The sequence below is a fragment of the Apodemus sylvaticus genome, chromosome 1 (assembly GCF_947179515.1).
Source record: "Apodemus sylvaticus chromosome 1, mApoSyl1.1, whole genome shotgun sequence".
In the NCBI taxonomy this organism is placed as follows: Eukaryota; Metazoa; Chordata; class Mammalia; order Rodentia; family Muridae; genus Apodemus; species Apodemus sylvaticus.
Window position 1 is genome coordinate 33,324,839 of NC_067472.1, and position 19,725 is coordinate 33,344,563.

At 42.2% G+C, this 19,725-nt stretch overlaps 1 protein-coding gene across 1 annotated transcript in view; it reads right to left on the bottom strand.

The window, feature by feature from the left end:
- The window catches only part of Slc1a1 (solute carrier family 1 member 1), a 77,242-nt gene that overhangs the window by 26,757 nt on the left and 30,760 nt on the right, over window positions 1-19,725 (bottom strand). The window contains exon 2 of the mRNA XM_052172716.1: window positions 7,069-7,209. Coding sequence (XP_052028676.1) covers window positions 7,069-7,209 — 141 coding nt within the window. The remainder of the gene's footprint in view (window positions 1-7,068; window positions 7,210-19,725) is intronic.

The window sequence follows — 19,725 nt, forward strand, 5'->3', positions numbered from 1 at the left end:
TTCTAAGTAGACATCATTATATGCTAGCTGTGGACAGAGTCTTTTACTATTGGTTGCATTTCTTGAATGACAGACAGCCTTCCTGCCTTCATATGTGGTTAGCTGAATCCTATTATTGACCATTGTAATTTCTGGCCATCATGGGCCTTCTAGAAACCGCTGACAGTTAACAAAAAGCACCAGGACATAGCTTTTACAGTTGAGCATCAGCGATGTATCTAAGGTTTCAGAATGAATGGCAGAATCCATGTTGAAAGTCAGGCAGTGGGGCTCCCATGTCTGCCTCTCCTGTTAACCCACAAGGAGCTAACTCCAAGTGTCCATTTGCAGAGACTTGTGCATGGGGAAGTCCCTGCTGGAATCCTCTTCCTGACTCTGCAGGCGTGTCAGGGACCTTAGTGAATTCTATGAAGCCTTATGTACAGTTCCCCGATTTACGCCTCCCTCCCCCGTGCTTCTAGACTTCTGGTTGAAGACTTACTTCTATCTTGAGTAACTATAGCTTCTTTCATTCCCTTCTATATAGAATTCCCTTCCCTTCTCTCTTGATTTCTAGCCTTTCAAGATCCCTTCTAATATTGCCTCTACTGCCTTATTCCCACAAAGCATTTCGATAACCTCTTTTTTTTTTATTAGTCTAAGCCTTAACTTTATATATTGTGGCTGTAATACAGGGACTGGCCAGCCGAAAACAATGAGTTAGTGGTCTTCTTGGTCCATACTTTTAGAACAAAGAGACGCTCTGCAGTATTACACTCTTCTCTGCAGGGGTTTCTTAGAGTCAAGTGTACATAGCTCTGAGTCCTCCTAGCACCAGAAGGCCTGCTCACTTGTGCTTGATAGTCTGGTGATCAGTGTCTTAGAAAAAGACTGAAGTGGGGTCCTTTACCTGCCACTTTGTATTCTGTCACTGTGCCAGCAGCACATCCACGGAACGGCTTTTATAGGATGTGTCCCTTTCCCTGTGAAAAAAGCATCATAGGACTCAAACTAATATAGTAAATCCTCCATCTTCAAAGCTACATCCTTGATCTCTGAGAGGTTTAGGTCATCTTTCTAAAGCTGCCCAGGCTCACTGCCAAGTTCCCAACCAAGGGTGGGGGAGGGAGAGGGGGACATTTAAAATGCAGGAGAGCTCACTGGCTCTGGGCGTTATTCATGGTCGGTCTACATCTTTGCCTTCTCCAGCACTGGGCTTTCTTCCTGTCTCTAAACAACCTTGAAATAGTGATGTCATTAAAAAGCTGAGTGGGATAAACTACTGACGTCCCAGGGAAAGCGCACACGCTTGCTTCCTTCCTGATGTTCTCATTCAAGCTCTCAGTCACGCGTGTTTCCAAGCAGAGGTACATGCATCTTCAAGTCTTCTTGTCAGCATGGCAACACCCAGACGTGGCTATCGGGAGGCCTTGGTTCTATGAACAGGGATGGCTGGAAGGAATTCACCCTCTTGTAAGTGTGTCTGTGTTCTCATTAGGTTTCATACGGTTTGGGGTTAATACACACTTGGAAACTAAAACTGAACAAACCCTGTCTGAAAAAGATGCCTGGCATGATTCTTTCCCCAGGATACAAGATTGTTTCCAGCACATAGCAGACCACAAGTAAATGAATATGGGTAGCCTTATAAATAAGAATGTAGACTTTGAGTCTGGTTGGTTTTGGTGTGTGAAAAATGCCTTTTCATTTTTAAGGTTTTTTTTTTTTAAATAATAAAGCTGGCATTTAAAAAGGATGCCTTCTGCAGACAAAACAACCTGATGTATCATGTTTACAAGACTCAGGGTAGACAGTGGGGCTCGTCAGATCCTTCAGCCTGATCCACTGTGGTCTCTTCCATCATTTCCACTTTACAGTGTCTTTTCAAGACGTTAATCAATTCTTTTTTTTTTATATACAGGGTATTATGTAGCCCAAATTAGCTTCAAAATCAAGGTGTCACTATGTAGCCAAGGCTGGCCTTGACTTGCTGATCCTCCTGCCTTTCCTCCCATGTTCTGGAATTATAGGCTTGAGCTTCCACACATGCCATAAAACCATAAGGTCTGAAAAGACCTCATTTTTTTCTGGTAATGGAAAAGAAGAGGTTTCTTTTCATGGTGTGGGCCAAAATAGAAACATTGTGCCGTCCTAATGTAGAAGTTAGAGTAATGACAACTTTATAATATGTGGTAATATTTTTGAAATTCTCTGAGATCAAAGTCAGTGTAACCTGGAGAATCTCACAACAGATTCACACCCAGGAATGGTGTGCTATTCTGGTACTGCTGTTCTTTGACAAATGAAAGGCAGGTAGTTTGTACTAATGTCTCTGTTTGGGGATATGTCCCACTAGGACATGAACTCAGTCCTGGGAATAACGCACAGTGGCCTGGGGGAGAAAAGGAGGGGAAAGAAGGCTGTTTCCTCTGCTTGGCATAGACTTGGAGTGCCTTGAGCCATTCGCTGGGGCTGTTTCCCAACTTGCCACACATGCCCTGTGTGCTGCTGGCCTGTGCAGAAAAGGAGCGTCTCCCTGATCTGGCGGAAGAAACATCCACAGACGCCAACATCAGTCTGATTCACACTGGGCTGGACATTCTCCAGGATCGACGGGCTGGATATCCAACAACCCAGCAGGTACTAAGGTTAAGTACTTTGATTGGGGCTCACAATGACCCAAGGTGACAAAGGAGACCTTCTCTAAGGTGGATGGTCTTCAATGACACACATTACAGGAAGAGGACACACTTCCTGGGACAGGAAGTCTGGGAAGTGATGAAGTCGTTATTTGAATCAGGAGTTGTGTGTTAGGCCGAGGTGTGCCATGCTGGGATGCTGTCCCATGGAGACAGAAGTTTCACCATCTTGGAGGTAGGCTGGCTAAGAGGAGGGGAGCACTGCTGAGGAGCACAGACACTAAACAGCCCCTTTGGGAGAGGCTGGATACTGGTGTCTTGGCTGCTTCTGGTTACCTAAGACCTTGGCAACACTCTGTCCTCATCCACTCTATGGAGAACTGTTGAGCCCCTTAATTGGATGGATGAGTGAAGGGGAACCTTATCAGGATCAGTGTGTGGTAGCAGTCGTAACGGACAGCAGGGGGCGCAGCTGAGCCTAATGGAGCACAGCTACAACCTGGGTGGCAGCTAAGAACATCCAGGAAGCTGTGCCTTGGAATCTCAGAGTGGGATGGGAAGGCCTGATCTTTTCTTGTGCTGGTGGAGGGAGGCTCCAGCCATCAGACTTAATGCATTGAAGAGATGTAACCCAGATATAAACGTGTGGGTCGTGCAGACCTGTTCCCGAGTTTTCCAAGAGCCACAATTTCTCAGGCAGGTTCATTTCTCCCCCTATTTTTCTGCTGGTTTGATAGCATTTGGCTTAGGAACCAAAACTTTCAAAGGGCATAAGCACACATTTTCATCATGGCAGAAAGTACTCTTCCTGCAGGATGTAAATCATGGCGAGACTTTCTGCTTTCTATGCCGCCCTATGCGGCCACTATACCATGGCTCCCTCTTCCTTTCTAAGGCAAACTTGAGATCATATGTCAGTTCATCTCTACACAGTTCCATATGCATTTAGAAGATAAGGGCATTTTGTGTACATATCTGTGTGTCATTATCACCTCCTGACTAAATGCTTAGCAATCACCCCATACCATTTAATCTCAAGTCTAAATTCAAATTTCCCTGATAAGTATGCTTTTCTAACCACACATCACAAATAAGGAAGCATGACGTTAAAAAATAATAATAGCAGCTATAAACTATATATTTTCATTCCACAGAGACTTAAGTTTTAGTTTGTTTTGTTTTGGTTGTTGCTGTCTTTCCTGCAGGAGGTTCACTCTATTAGTCTGGAGTTTGAGTCTTAGCAGTTCTTCCATGCTTACCTATTCCCAGAGAACTGATCCAACCCCACTCCCAACTCCCAGCTTCCCTGACACTACCTCATGTTGCCCTGTCCATGTGTGTGTGTCTGTGTGTCTGCCTGTCTGTCTGTCTGCCCCCCCACACACACACACCAGCAGGAATGGATTAGAGTACTGCTCCAGGGATGCATGCAGGCCTTGCATAAGAAGGACTGACATGCCAGGGTAAACGTAACCTTGCTCTGTCAGGGCAAAGAGCAGGAGCAGAGAAGGAAGCAGAGAAGAACAGAGGCAAAGCCTGAAGCACACAGAGAACTCTCCAGTTCCTTCTTAAACAACAGAAAATACAAAACAAGACAAAGAAACATCTCAAAAACAATACACGTTCCCTTCAAAATCATGAAGAAAGCACAATGGGTCAGATTTTATTTCTATTCTTGTTGAAAGGCTGTTAATCTTTGAGCTATGGGTCAACTTTTTTTTAAAAAATGAAAATACAATGTAATGAAGTCAGGGCTGTAACAATGTCTTTTGTGTTGCATGATTTGTTTCACTCTTTTGTTCTGTGCCAAACTGGGAACATTCTCACAGGCCACTCTGTATGTATCCAAGCAGGCCTTTAACAGTGACAACATGCTACTGTACCCGTGTAACATATATTCACACTGTTTGTCATCATTATAAACTCTTATACCTGAGTCTTGGAACAGATCTCTATGAATATAGTCTGTCAAGAATTACCAGATGGGAATGTCAGAACCTGTTCCCTGCTGCCTCCCAGAGTGCTTCTAAGTTGATATGGCAACAGAAAAGGTATAAATGAGTCTGCTTCCCCCGCCTTCCTGCAAACACTCTCCCCTCTGAGCTGACCTGACAGTCAGAAACACTAATGTGGCATTGCCCTCTCAGGCCTGCTTTTGCTCCTGTCCCTCAAATCTTTGACGCTTCATTGTTTCACATCAAAAGACTGAAGAGTGTGTTTGCTCCAGGCTGTTAATGAAGAGAAAGCGGAAAGATACAGGCCAGAGCTACGGAATACAGTTGGGACAGAGCTGGGTTACTGATGGAATCCAAGAGCTGTAAATTATTTCCCTACATATATTCCATAATGGCCCATAATTTGCAAGGCCAAGCTACACACAAAAATTTCCAGGCTGCATATAACCGATGAGTTATTTACTGCCAAGAATGATACTGTCCAAACACTATTATAGAAGTAGTATATTCATACATATATTTTACCTTGTCTTCTAAACCTTGGCTTACTATACGAATTTTTGATTTGCTGCTTATTCTGGATTATATATATATATATATATATATATATATATATATATATATATATATACTGTTGCTATCTTCAGACACACCAGAAGAGGGCTTCTTTGGATCCATTACAATTGGTTGTGAGCCACTATGTGAATTAAAGTCAGGACTTTTCGAAGCGCAGTCAGTGTTCTTAACTGCTGAGTTACCTCTTCAGCTCCAGATTTTTTTTTAATCTTTCCCCATAAACCAAAAGAATCAAACCATGTCACACATCACATGGCTTATAAGCTTTTATAGATGCATGCAAAATATTCTATCTATCTATCTACACATACAAACACACACACAAATGTGAATATTTTTGTTAAGAGAGAAGCCCAAGACTTCATATCATCTAAAAGAGTACAAGATTCAATTAAGAATCTTTGACAGGGAGAAAATCCTAAGTTCTAACTGCAGGGATAACAGAGGCCAGGCAGAATGTTGGTGGTGGCTTTGATGTCCTCAAATGCACTCATGCCAGCTAAATTGGAGAGCCCCAGGACACAATGTGGGGGATCATGAGCCCAGTGTTTGCGGTTTGAATTTTTTTTAATGGTAGAAATATGGCTATTTATGAGAACTTTTCCAAATTTTAAATGCTTTCAATAACTTGAATAAGCAAACATTATATGAGACAAATGATGTTTCTTCTGTTCCACCACCCTTCAGGCTATTAGGCTTAAAAGAAAATGGTAATTTTAAACATAATTAAACCCATAAATAAAAGTAATTAAATGTTCTCTATAGATTTCTAATAAACCAAGAACACCCAGACCACTTAGGAAGAATGGCCCCCTTGGGGCTCTGTCCAACTGGATTTGGGCACTTGAGAATAGGCAAACGTGACAGCTTTTCAGAAAATGATGAAAACAGTAAATCCTGACACCCCCTCCCCATCTCTAATATCAGGACTCAACAGACTGAGCCTTTGCCATAAACGTGTAGAAGAGAGTTCTGGAAGGAGGACTTGTCAAGACTCCTAATTGGATAGTTACATAAAAAACTTCCCCTTTTAAGCCCATAACACTAGTGAGAAACATCATGCAACATTTTACAAAGTGCCAGAATTAAAGGCAGTGTTAAAAAAAAAAAAGCACCGGATACACACAGATGCATACCAACTCCACATACATAGCATTAAAAAGCAAAAACAAAAACAAGTTAATCTCCACATAAGAATGCTTGTTGCTGTTTGAAGGAACTATGCAATATAATGATTTGAAAGCAATTTTTTTTTTTTTTACAAATCCAACTGTATTGAGGGATGCAGATTTTAAAGCATTAGTCTTCTAGAGTAGGTTGCAAACCCCCTGTGAAGGCTTGCCCATAACTCCTGGCAGCTGACTCCACGGCAGGTTTGCAGGGTATGTCTGTAGCTGATGCAGAGCTCTGTGGAGGAGTGGAAGTGGGTGAGGAGCCAGCAGGAGAGGCACCCCCAGGGTAGCTGCACAGAGGTTAGTGGGCAGGAGAGCCGGAGCTGGGAACCAATGGAGCCAGCTACTGAAAATATGATCAAAATTGACAACCGCATTTTTCCTGAGGACGCAAGCTGACATTTTCATGGCCAAATATGCATTTTCCCCCCTTCCATGCCCTAGATAGAGTTCTAGTCACAATGCATTTAAAAACAGCAATCCTGCTCACAAGGCATCACACGTTGGACAAGTGTAGGTTTGAGCTGTGGTCAGCAGTGCCAGAGGGACTGTGACACAGTGAAGCAATGCCTCTCTGAGAATCCCACCACATTTCAGGTCGAGCATTGCAGACGAGGGCTCTGTGCATGCGTGTGTGAGCATGAATGCCTACATGATACATTTAAGGCAGTTTTGATTTTTCCATAATTAGTAAAGAACAACCTAGGTTCTCACGCACGCCTTGAATAATCAGAGCACACAAGGTACCTGTGATCATGCTGGATATAATCAGCGGCAAGATGACGAGCTTTAGCATCCTCATCAGAATCTCTCCGGGAAAAGCAAAGTAGAATTTATCCAGATTTGAGAGCTCACTGTGTCCTCGAACCAAGACGCCTATGGCAATTCCTAAGAAAGACGGGGAAGAAAGGGGAAACGTTTTCAGTTATCTAGCATATAATTTAATGGAAAAGTACTACAGGGTACAAATTTCAAAGGCAAGAAAGGCTGCTTAGACCATCTCTCTCAAACCTGTAAAGTTTAGACTTACATAATCCAAGACGTAATGAATAGGAAGCATACATTAAAAAATATAAAAGATAATATTCTTCACACAGAGGATTTTGTTTTCATTTCCTCCACATTCGCTCTAGTAAACGACACATCATCAAAGCCTACCATGGGAAAGAAAAGATTCATCACCATCAAACCTTTGGCCCCCCTTGCCTCTGTTTTCTCTCCCTCCCTTTCCTTCTATAGGGCTGGACAGCAACTCCAGGTGTTGCGCATGCTCCATAAGTGCAGATGGAGCGCATGCTCAGTAAGGTGTCGCGTATGCTCAGTAAGTGCACTAACACTAAGCCACATCTGCAGTCCCCATACTCATTATCTTTTGCAAACTCCTATAATTCTTTTCACAGGTCACCTTATATTTAATCCATAGGAGAGATCTTATACATATTTTATAGTTCAGGTATATTTGCATTTTTCTCAAACATGCTTTTTATAAAATAGATTTTGGGGGCTGGATAGATGGATCTGTGGTTATGGACATTTGGTGCTCTTGCAAAGAACCCAGGTTCTGTTCTCAGCACCCATATAGAGTGTCTCTCAACCACCTCCAATTCTGAGGGATCTGACTTCATCTCACCCAATCTCATCGCGCGCGCGCCCACGCACACACACACACACACACACGTAAATAAATCTTTTACAAGATAAATTTTGATAAGTTCATCTCTGTTTGTGAAGCTTTTATAATTTTAATGGGAAAATAGCTTTTGCTTTGTTTTTAGACAAGGTTGCTCCGCTTCAACCCTGCCATCTTCCTGCCTTGCTGCTGAGACTACAGATGAATCCCCTCACATCTAACAAACTCATTATTACTCTGACAGGTGCTATGTTTTGAAGCACTGATGTTGTCTAATGCTTTTCATTATTCTAGTTATTTCTAAGAAACGACATGCTTAAATCTATCAAATCAAGAGTATATTTTAAAAGAATTATATTTTTATTTTTAATTATGTGTACGTATCTGCTCATGTGTGTGTTTGTGTGTGTGTGTGTGGGGGGGATATTGCACACATAGTGAAGTATCAGCAGAGGTCAGAAGAGAGCGCTAGATCTCCAAAAGTCAGAGTTACAGGCTGCTGTGAGCTGCTCCATGGGGGTGCTGGGAATTGAACTCAGGTCCTCTGGCAAAGCAATAAATGCACTTAACTTCGGGGCCATCTCCCTACCCTTAAGAGTTCTTGTATGAAACTTCTGATTCTGATTTCCTTATATTCTGAGCTTTGTAATTATGTAAACACAAACACCTGGGCATTATTAAGAAATCTTCCGAAGGTTAGGTGTAGAGAGTCTCATGAAACCGCTCTACTTTAGGTGCCAACCATCAGCCCAGGCGGTGGCCTGAGTTTCCAGCTGAACTTCTCTAAATCAGGGTTCCTCTGCTCCTCTCTTTGGGTTCAATGAGCTTGCTAAAACAGATTACAAAACTGCAGCAAACATTAAGGCTATTCCAAAGCACAGGGATGAATGGACAGGGGACTTGATACGCAGTTCCAGGAATGGGAGAAGGACACAGAACTTCCTTGCCCTGTGGCACACTACTTTCCAAAACCACAGTTTGCTCATTGTGTTTGGAAGTGTTGAAACCTAATTATTTTATTTTTAAGCTTCATCGTACAGACATGATTGAGTACATTATTGACTACTGGTTTATCGGCCCACCCCCTCCCTAGGAATGAATGCCTTGAATCACAGGTTGGTTGGTTCCCCTGACAACTAAATGCCTCCTCTGCCTAGGAAGGCCCCTCATCGATCTCATTAATCCAGAGATGTCTGTGTGTCCAGCAGCCCTGGGCCTCTACTTTGTGCACAAAAGTTTCAGTGACCTACATGAGTTTCAGTCTCAAAATATTGCATGGAAAACTCCAGAAATAAATCATAGGTTAGTTAAAAATAACTTAATTGAAGGAAAAGAAACAAGCAATGCCATAGATTCTTTGAAATCTTGCCTTAAGCTGTCTATGTGAAAACCATCCGCTGTAGGGAGGCCCAATTTAACAACGACTTTGATTGCTAAGACTCATAAAATATTAAGATTTTCATATTATCTTGTTCCAAATACTTCAAATAACATCTAACTGCTCTGCCTTTCTCTTCCCTCAACACACAGGTGTCTATTTTAAAATCAAGAGACAAATGAGCGGGATGACTCTGTCTCTTTCTTCCTGTGTCAGCTTGAGGAGTGACATGCCAGTTGGAGGAGAAGAAAAACTAAGTCACACGGAGATTTGAGGAGGATATCACTGAATATGCAAACTCAAGAACGCAAACAGCTCAGGGAAACTCAGAGTCATTTGGCCCAGTTAGTCACCACAGGACAATGAAAAGGGAATTATAAGGAACAAGCTTCATTCAAAAGCAAATGTCCTTCTTCACCCACTTCTAGTCCACGTGGATGAACATCACAAGATGCGTTTTGAAGAACCATAACCTTAGCTAACCTTTATTCTTCTGCATATTCTGCCTTGGCACATACTTTCTAAATCTTAGCTAAAGTTACTGGCTGCTAATGGCTGGGCAGGGAAACAGAGGTGGGGCTTTAGGATTCACAGACAAGGGGACCAAGGAAGAAACAGACCAAAAAAGGAAAAAGATCCAGGCTTGAGAGGCTACAGAAGACAGAATACCAATCATGTAAGAGCTGGGAAGAGCAGCCCCAAGACCCCCTCCCTTGGATCTAGGCTAACAAAGATAAAATATAGATTTTAGTAAGTGGTGACTCAGGTTATCGGAGGGGAGGTGTTAACAATGTAGAGGTTTGAGAGTGGCTCAGCAATTAAGCTGATTAAGACATATTAAATATTTCTTAAGGTGTTTCTCAGCCCTCCGAAGTTCTTCATGTGAAAATTCTTTGTTTAGCTCCGTATCCCCACTTTTTAATGGGGTTATTTGGTTCTCTGGGTTCTACCTTCTTGAGTTCTTTGTATATATTAGATATTAGCCCTCTGTCGGATTTAGGGTTGGTGAAGATCCTTTCCCAATCTGTTGGTTGATGTTTTGTCCTTTTGACAGTGTCCTTTGCCTTACAGAAACTTTGTAGTTTTATGAGGTCCCATTTGTCAATTCTTGATCTTAGAGCATAAGCTATTGGTGTTCTATTCAGGAACTTTCCTTCTATACTGATGTCCTCAAGGGTCTTCCCCAGTTTCTTTTCTATTAGTTTCAGTGTATCAGGTTTTATGTGGAGGTCCTTGATCCATTTGGAGTTCGGCTTAGTACAAGGAGATAAGAATGGATCGATTCGCATTCTTCTGCATGCTGACCTCCAATTGAACCAGCACCATTTGTTGAAAAGACTATCTTTTTTCCACTGGATGCTTTCAGCTCCTTTCAAGTGACCATAGGTGTATTGGTTCATTTCTGGGTCTTCAATCCTATTCCATTGATCCGCTTGCCTGACAACTGAATCCCTGGGGTCCACGAAGCACAAGGCGAGGGTGTTAGTGAATAAGAAGAAAAGGCTTGTTCTGAACTCATGTCCATGACTAATGGAAACTTCCAGACTCACACATCCTAGTGCTCTGGAAAACTCTCTGGTCAGCTGGCTCCCAGTTGCTAATGAGCAATAGTTTTCAATGAAGTGTTGCCTTTCTTGTGTGTGATACTTAGTAGCTTGTATCTTATGTTTCTTTTCTTGTTACTGTTTCCATGTCAAGAAGCGCCCACATCTGGTATCAGGAACCTTGGGCTGGGTGAGGGTACACAAAATCTCCAAAGTCAGAGGATGATGCAGTGAAGAACTTCCCACCTGGAGATGCACAGCAAAACTCACCTGGGAAGGGCATGTCCCCAACGAGAGGGGAAGGTCAACGACCTCTTTAATGAGAGAGGGAGGCCTTCAGCCAAGACAACAGAAATCCTCAAAGATATACTAGTTAACTAGATACTCACTACTCCAGAAATAGCCTCAGACATCATTCTGGAGTTTTCTTCCCAACCCCTAGGCAGCTCCAGAGGGATATTGGAAAGAAAGCTGGTAGTGGTTGAACAAGCTCGAATTTTAACTTCTTGAGCTGCTTCCTTAGGCTGGAGCAACAGTCAGATTGGCTGACTGCAAAGAGCACTTCTACTCCCCAGGAGGCCAGGGTCTCACCCAAGCCTTGAGCTCCTTACTTTAAAGCAGGATCATAGAATGTCAGCTCTAAAAAAACCTTCCCATGCTGTCCCCAGCTCTTATGCTAACACACACACACACACACACACACACTACAGAGAATAAACACAGGCAGGAAGACCTCAGCTAAGGATTCTTAAATGTGAAGATGCAAGTTTGAAAGAGAAGATACACTTCACGGTCCATTTTCTGGACCAATGATGGAGCAGAAATAAAAAGGGTGGGGACTGGTAAGGGGCTGAAGTTAGCAACAGCTCAGCCTGTTGTTCCCCCTCTTCCAATCGCAGGGACTTATACTTTCCACAGTTACAGAACTAACCTGGGATAGAAGTTGAATAGAAGCTGCATTGAATTGGGCTCAGCCTTAGAAACCAAACAGCGTTCCATTGGAGGGATTTGACAGACAGAGACCCCAAACACATGCATGCACATACATGTAATAGTTGGTAATAGTTCACTACATTTTTAATCATAGTTCACTAGTACATAAGTTAATTTGAGCTGGAAATAAACATTAACGACAAAGAAAAATAAATACCACCAGAATACATACTGAGCCACATCGTCACACTGAGCATTAATAGAACGCGTCTGCCTGTCCTTCCAGAGCTATTCTGAGAGGAACATTGGTGACAAGCATAGAAGAACCTTTCATTATTGCAAGCTAATGAACACACAATATCTTGCAATAATACAAGATATACGGGATCAGTTCTCTGTCTGGCCTTATATCACAGTGTATCTGCATCTTCTCCTCATCTTTTATTGCTCCTAAAGATCTGAGTGGTCATATGATCGCAAGCTCCTCAGGAATTCTGGCTTAGAAACCAGACGTATGGGTTTGTAAAGCTTTTATTTTATTTTGTTTTGTTTTATTTTATTTTATTTTATTATTTTATTTTATTTTCAAGTCCTTAAGAACAAAACCATTGTTCCATCAATATTGATAAAGATACACTAGAAATAAAGCCATGTCCAAAAATTCACACACAGACTCCCCAACTCAAATATACAAAAGATATTCTCATTTTCCTATCTACCACTGTGGCTACCCACATACCCTATCACGTCAAATACCTCAATTGAGTTCTCTCTTACATGTCATCTCTTGTCACTTTTTTTTATGGCCATATCATTAAAGGATATTTTAGAACTATGATCAGGTGTATATGGATATTTGTGTGTAGGATACTTGTGTCTATTATGTAGGTGTGCACATGGGCCGGTGCACATGTGTGTGTGGATGCACATGTATATGCACATGCATATGAAGGCCAGAAGTCAGCCACCAGAGTCAATTCTCTGCACTGTCTAGTACCCAGTTAACTCCGTCTGATTCCAGAAGATTGATTTAGGTAACGATCTAGGAGGTTTCTGTGCAGTAGAGGTTTGAACTCTGTAAATGTAAGAGTAAGAAGTGGTCTACTTCTGACCCCACTGAGGGTTCAATAGTACTTAATGTCTTCCCCGACAAGGAAGGCGATTCTGAACCACAGTCACACTTGATTCTGTGTCGTTGCCATAGCAACAGGCTCAAGCTTTGTTTTCATTGCTTTGAAACATCCACCAACTAAATCAGTGACAATAAGACTTCACTGTCCGGGCTGGAGAGATGACTCAGCGGTTAAGAGCACTGGCTGCTCTTCCAGAGGTCCTAAGTTCAAATCCCAGCAACCACATGGTGGCTCACAACCATGGGATCTGATGTCCTCCTCTTCTAGTGTGTCTTAAGACAGCAACAGTGCATTCCTATACATATATTCAGGACATACCTTTGGGTTTGTCTGCGACGGCTTCTCCAGAAAAGTTCAACAGGATGCGGGGTAGAGGGGACATTGTCTTTTGGTCTGAGGTCCCATATTGAACAAATGGGGGGCGGGGAATAAGCTGAGTTCCTCATTCCCCTCTCTCTGCTTCTTCACTATGAATACAATGAGACCAACTGCCTCATACTTCTACCTCAAACCCTTCAGCCACCAGACCTCTGCTCCTCGGGGAACTGAATCTTCAAACCCTAAGTTAAAGCAAACCCTTTCTCCCTTGAGTTCTTTTGGCAGGCATCTTGCCATTATGAGAACGGTAACTTACATAAGAGTTTTGGTAATTCAGTTATCCAGCCTTCTGATTATTTACAATATCCCATTGCCTGCCAGATCCAATATTGCTATTTTTTCATCCTATGCAATTTGAGAGTGAGAGAAGTGGACCCTCTTCTTCGCAATGCTCATGTTCCTTTCTTCTCCCTTCCCCAAATTTCCTTCTACCAGCCCAAATAAAAATGCTGAGAATAAGAATTCCTGGAAAGAAACTGTCTACAAATACAGATGGATTAATACTTCAGTGATGTGGAGAGATGGTGTTAGTCCCAAAGGTGAGAGGAGAGAGACCACCGACCAAATCATTATGGCTATATTAAAGCAAGCAATTAATTAAAGCAAGCTTTTTAAACTTCTTGTGCATGGGTTGTCTCTCCCTAAAAGCAGGGTTCAAGAGATCAGAGTTGGATGTGAGGAAGACAAGGTTTTTATAGCTCTGGGGCAGGGTATTTCCTAATGGGGGATTTAGCTGGCAAAATAGGCGGGGTTACAGGAGCAGAACACAAGCATAGCAAGTTAGTCATGAAGGCCTCTTGAAACAAAGACAGGATTGCAAGGTGGTCCTAGCGAGGTGGTCACAGCAATGTGGTCAGAACAACAAGTAGACATAATAACAGGTAGTCATGACAACATTTAGAAACAAAGACAGGATTGCAAGGTGGTCATAATAACCTTTTGAAACAAAGACATGGTTGCAAGGTGGTTTTAATAACCTTTGGAAACAAAGACATTGATGCCATTTCTGGAAGAGGTAGTACAGGACTATTTGTCCTTAAGGCTACAGGTGGGGCATAGTCCAATCCTTTAATCATAAACAGAAGTAAGACTAGTTTGTTTTTTACTATAAAACAGCTTTTAAGCCTAAGATGGAAGCAGGCTGGTTCACTCCTCAAAAGCCTAATTCTACACTTTCCACTGTGACCTAGGCAAGCCTTTAGTTTAGAAATTTTATGAGTGCCTGATGAGAAAACAAGAAATACTTGCTCCCCTAGACCTCAGCAGGTGGAGGAAACATCACACAACATGGAAATGCAACAGTGTGTGGAGATAAGGAGGGAAGGCAGAGCAGGAAGGGATGGGGGAGGGGTGGGCAGAGGACAGTTTCCATAAAATAGGTCTGCCAAACAGAGAACTGCCAAAAGCCCTGTCCCCACATTCCTGAACGAGGTCTCCTCACGCCCCACCCCCACCTCACCTTCAATGACAGCACCAATGACCCTGCCACCACTAACCAATGCAACATCATCACCACTATTGCCATATTTCCCTATGTGCATGCCAACCATCCCGGCTAAGTCTATCACTCCGTCCTTGCTCAGAGGCAGACATTGTTCATTCCCCCCGCCCCCCAATAAATCTCCTGTGTGGTGTCTGTCATGTGGCATGATTTTTGTGTATTCCCTGGCCACCTTCCACCCCATCCCAGATCTCTGAGGTATCACAAGACCGGTTCAGGAGGAGACTAACTTCCCTCAGCGCTCCAGCTGGCTCTGGTGTACTCTAATGCTTGACTTCCAACTTGCGAGCATTTAGGGGGAGGAACTAGGAAGGGAGAACCTGGCTTCCCAGTTCCCTCTAACAGGGACATTTACCACCTCCAAACTGGTCTATCCTGTGAGTTTAACAAAGTGCTAGGCAATGAAAATTTTAAAAATCATGAAGTCTGTTTTAGTTTAAATGCAAAATTATCTGAAAAAATTACTCATTAAAAATGATAATTTATAATAACAAGTTCTAAAGAAAATAAACAGTGAGTTCAAATGAGGTGCTAAAATAAGAATTAATTTAAAAATCAAAACTAATAATTATATCAAACTAATAATTCTAAAATCTTCCTTTGGCCTCCCTTAACTCCCGCCTCACAAGTCACATTAACTAGTCTTTATTATTCCTGTCTTAAAGCCAGAAACCAAGTTAGGCTGTGTTCCTCAGCATTCCCATGGATCAGTGCGGAAGCCCCTCCTGGAGCTCTGTTAGTGAGTTCTCCTGTGTGCCACTGCCTGTTAAACATGGGTCCTGTATCCTTTGCTTCTGTCTTCCTGACCAGAAACTCACTGGGAGCACCTAGATTTTGTGTGATTGTGTCCACTGTGTCTATAATTGTTTTCATATGTTTGCTGTTTGTGTCAAACTAATTTTTAAAAAAACAAATGGAGGCCACTTCAGTTCTCCTTAAGAAATTAATTTGTTACGTGCTAAAATTGTTAAATGCTAAAATCATTTTTTTTACTTGCCCAATTAAAAGTCACATGCAGATTTACAAATCTAAGTCTTGTAACGATATACTCAAAGGCCTAATGCTATAAATCGGCAGATACTCTACCAGCTTGCCCTCCAGGGACTTGGCGTACAGTCCATCACCCATCAGCTGTGGTTGCTATGAGTACAAATTGGGCATTTTTTCCTACATGGTAACACATGCATCATTTAATAGTCCCTCCCAACATCATGGTCCGCTTTCTCTTATTCTCTCTGTTCCTGATCTCTCTCTCTCTCTCTCTCTCTCTCTCTCTCTCTCTCTCTCTCTCTCCTCTGAGATGGCCTTCCACTCCCACCCCCCACCTCCCCAGTAAACTTCTTCTATGAGATCAGTTGCATGGTCTGATCTCTTAGCAGCAAGTGGAGTCCTTCTCTGATTAATCCTAACATACTCTAAACACCTTAAGACCTATTAAAATATCCTTGGGTATATTAAATGTTTCATAAAAACATAAAATGCTAATTATTTATATAAAACAACATTTACTAGTCATAATATTTAATTAAGCTATAAAATGTAAAGTTACATACACATATTTTAATAAAGATTTAAATATTGTGCATATTATAATTTGTATCTTTTATAATGGTTAATAAAACATCATATTTTTTCAAAATATTTGTAATAGAAAACAAGTATACTGTTTTATCTATTAAAGCTAGACTGTTTATAAATTAATGGATATATGTTACTAGAGATCTTTTGTTAAAGGCCTTTTCAGGAAGCAGATTATGAGAAATATAATCCCAGTAAATAATAACATTCAATGCCAGGTGGTGGTGGCCCACACCTTTAATCCCAGCACTTGGGAAGCAGAGGCAGGTGGATTTCTGAGTTCGAGGCCAGCCTGGTCTACAGAGTGAGTTCCAGGAGAACCAGGACTACACAGAGAAACCTTGTCTCAAAAAACCAAAATAATAATAATAATAATAATATTCAAAATATTGGTTTATAAACTATCTTATTTATGCTTATACACATGCGATCATGGTTTTGTTGTCATTTTACATAATATATTTAGTACTAAATTTGTTTATAAATAAATGTTTATGTAAATTTGAGTTGTTAACTTGACACAGCTTCCTTTTGGCTTTGTGTCCAAATCCTGGCCTCATCACCTTATGAAGAATGTTATATCCTGCTGCCTGTCCCTCAACTGTAACAATGTAAGTTGATAGACTATCAACTTTAGAAAGTGATTAGTAGCATAAAAATCAAGACCATATGCAATGAATGAAAAGTAATGTAACTGATTCAAAAGCACCTGGCTCGTATACTAAGCAGAGGTAACCGGTATCCGCTTTTGTGGGCTATGCATGCCCCTGAAACGTTTTTCTCATGAGATCTTCAGTTATGGCTCTGACAGTTGGTCACCGACCTCAAATCAACAGAACTAGGTTTGAGAGAAGTTGATGTAAGGTATTTTCAGTGTGTCTAAATTTATAAGGTCCTTCTCTTAATCTCCAATTAACTGAGCTGAGAAACATTTACTTTGGGCCCTAAAGTTTAGAGAAAAAAAATCCAGAATTGAAATTAGGGCACATAAAAGATCAATGAAGTTCACCAAGTGTGACACCAGTCTCCGTACCATTGGCTGTCCCTGAAAGAAAATTCTCAGGGTCAGAAGAGTCACTTGAGGTGGGGTTTTTTGTTGTCTCCTGAAATATTTTTCTTTGTGGTTCAATGACCTAACTAAATCCTGTCACTATTTACTACACACGAGTGATCTGTTTCAGGCCCAGGCATGGGTGGGTATGCTTCAGTGAGCTCCAGTCCGTGAGGACCAATCACAGATGTAGACCAGCCGAGTGGGCTTCTTCAGGAACTATGCACAAACCTGAGAGAACTTCATGCCAGTGCCGACATTACTTTTACTCACCCAGCAATTAAGGGAACCTACAATCAGAATTAAGATCTCACCAAGGGCATACTAGTCCAAATCCACGGATGCTATGGCAAATGAAGAAGACTGATTCAGAAGGCATTGACTGGACCATGAGCAGCACATAGAAGGAAGGAAAACGGAGCAGAAATCTATGCACGGGCATGAAGTCTTAAGTTCAGATCCTAGTGCTACATAAAAAGCTGGGTGTGGCCACGTGGGCCTGCAATGCCCATGAAGCGGTCCAGCCTAGTTTCAGATTCAGTGAGAGACCTGGTTTCAAGGGAATATGGTAGAAAGTGATAGAGCAAGACACCTGATGTCCTCCTCGGTCTCTGTTTGGGTACCAATCTCTCTCTCTCTCTCTCTCTCTCTCTCTCTCTCTCACACACACACACACACACACACACACACCACAGAAAGTCTATTGCTCAAACTTTGATGTTCATAAACAGCATCCAGGAATCTTGTTGAGAGACAGGTGAAAATTTGATAGGATCAAGGCAGGCATAGCAGAGATTTAGAGAAGAGAGAAACAGAGCAGCCTAGCAGGAACACACAGTAGGGACATCCTTGTCACTACGGACTCACAGACCAGAAGGATCCTGCTGCAGGCTTCGGGCAAGAAGACAGTGAATATGGCATAGTCAACATGCCAACAAGTTGGCTAGTCCCTCTGTCAAGGTTCTGAATGAGAGACCAACTTTGCCCTCACTTCCCCCACCCTCACCTTCCTTCATGAACTGTCCTTCCCTATTGTGCCTCTGTGTGGAGCTCCAGGCCTCTCTGTATGACGCAGTGTTGACATGACATTGAAACACAGATGAAGGAAAGGTTGACTACAGTTAGCCACCTCAATGCTTCTAGCCACACCTCCCTGGACAAGAATTGTCCTACACACATTCTTCCTAGCAATTCTGACGTGGAAGCTTCCTACCACTTCCTGAAGTGGAATGTCCCCTTCCTACTCTTGCCTAAAAGTATGACATACGATGTGGATTCCACTTGACTTATGGCAACCATCTTGAGTTGTAACCACCATGAAGTGGAAATTTCTGCTTTCTTGGAGACTCAGTTGTGTTATGTGATATTTTTCTGGAAACTGTCTTATGAGAGGATGTTTTTGCTGAAGCAGACACGTGGGAGGATATTTTGATGAAAGCAAAAAAGGTGTTTTTCCTGAAGCAGCCTGGGAAAAGGGCATGTGATATTTTGCTAGAACAGACACTTGATGAACACATGTTTGGAAAGGGTATAAATATAACCCAAGGAACAGTGGAAGATGCTGGATGGTACTGGTATGCCTTGCCATTCTCTGCTGGTAATCGTTTGTCGTAACTTCATAGAGAGAAACACACCAAAGAATTTTTGGTGTAGTTCCAGTGGCTTCTTGTCGTTTACACACTTCCATGAACTTGGCAGTTGGCATAACCTTGAGGTTCCTTCTGGATTGCTCTGCAGTTGCTTGATCCGTGAATAGTGTTTGCGAGTGGATCAATCTGCCTCTGCGGATCCGTGTGAACCAAACTGTTTGTTGACATCCTGACAACACAGATTGGAGTTGCCCCAAAGAACTAGTTCTAAACAGGCCTACATCCTCCTTTGTTCTATTAAACTTTCCTTTCCACTGCCTCTGGTGGGTAGTGGGCTAGAAGGCAGGTTAAAGCACTTAAGAACCTACTTAGTAAAAAGTAGGTTTTGAAAAAAATCTAAGCCTACACCACCATGATTCCCCTGAGTCATCCTGGTTAGCTTTCTTTCAGAGTTCTCTACCACACAAAGCCATTAGTGTGGTATGTGGAGGTTTTACACCAGACTCTGGAGTTACCGCACCAGGAATATGTCTGACTTCACAGACAGCAGCTTAAGACAAGTCACCGATATTCAGCTTTACAACCCAATTCACGGGCTCTCCTCCTCCTGTGCCCATGATGAAGTTTCTGTCCCTGAGTCTCCATCAGAATTGCACTGTGAGATCCTGGGTCCAGCAGTCTTGTTGTTT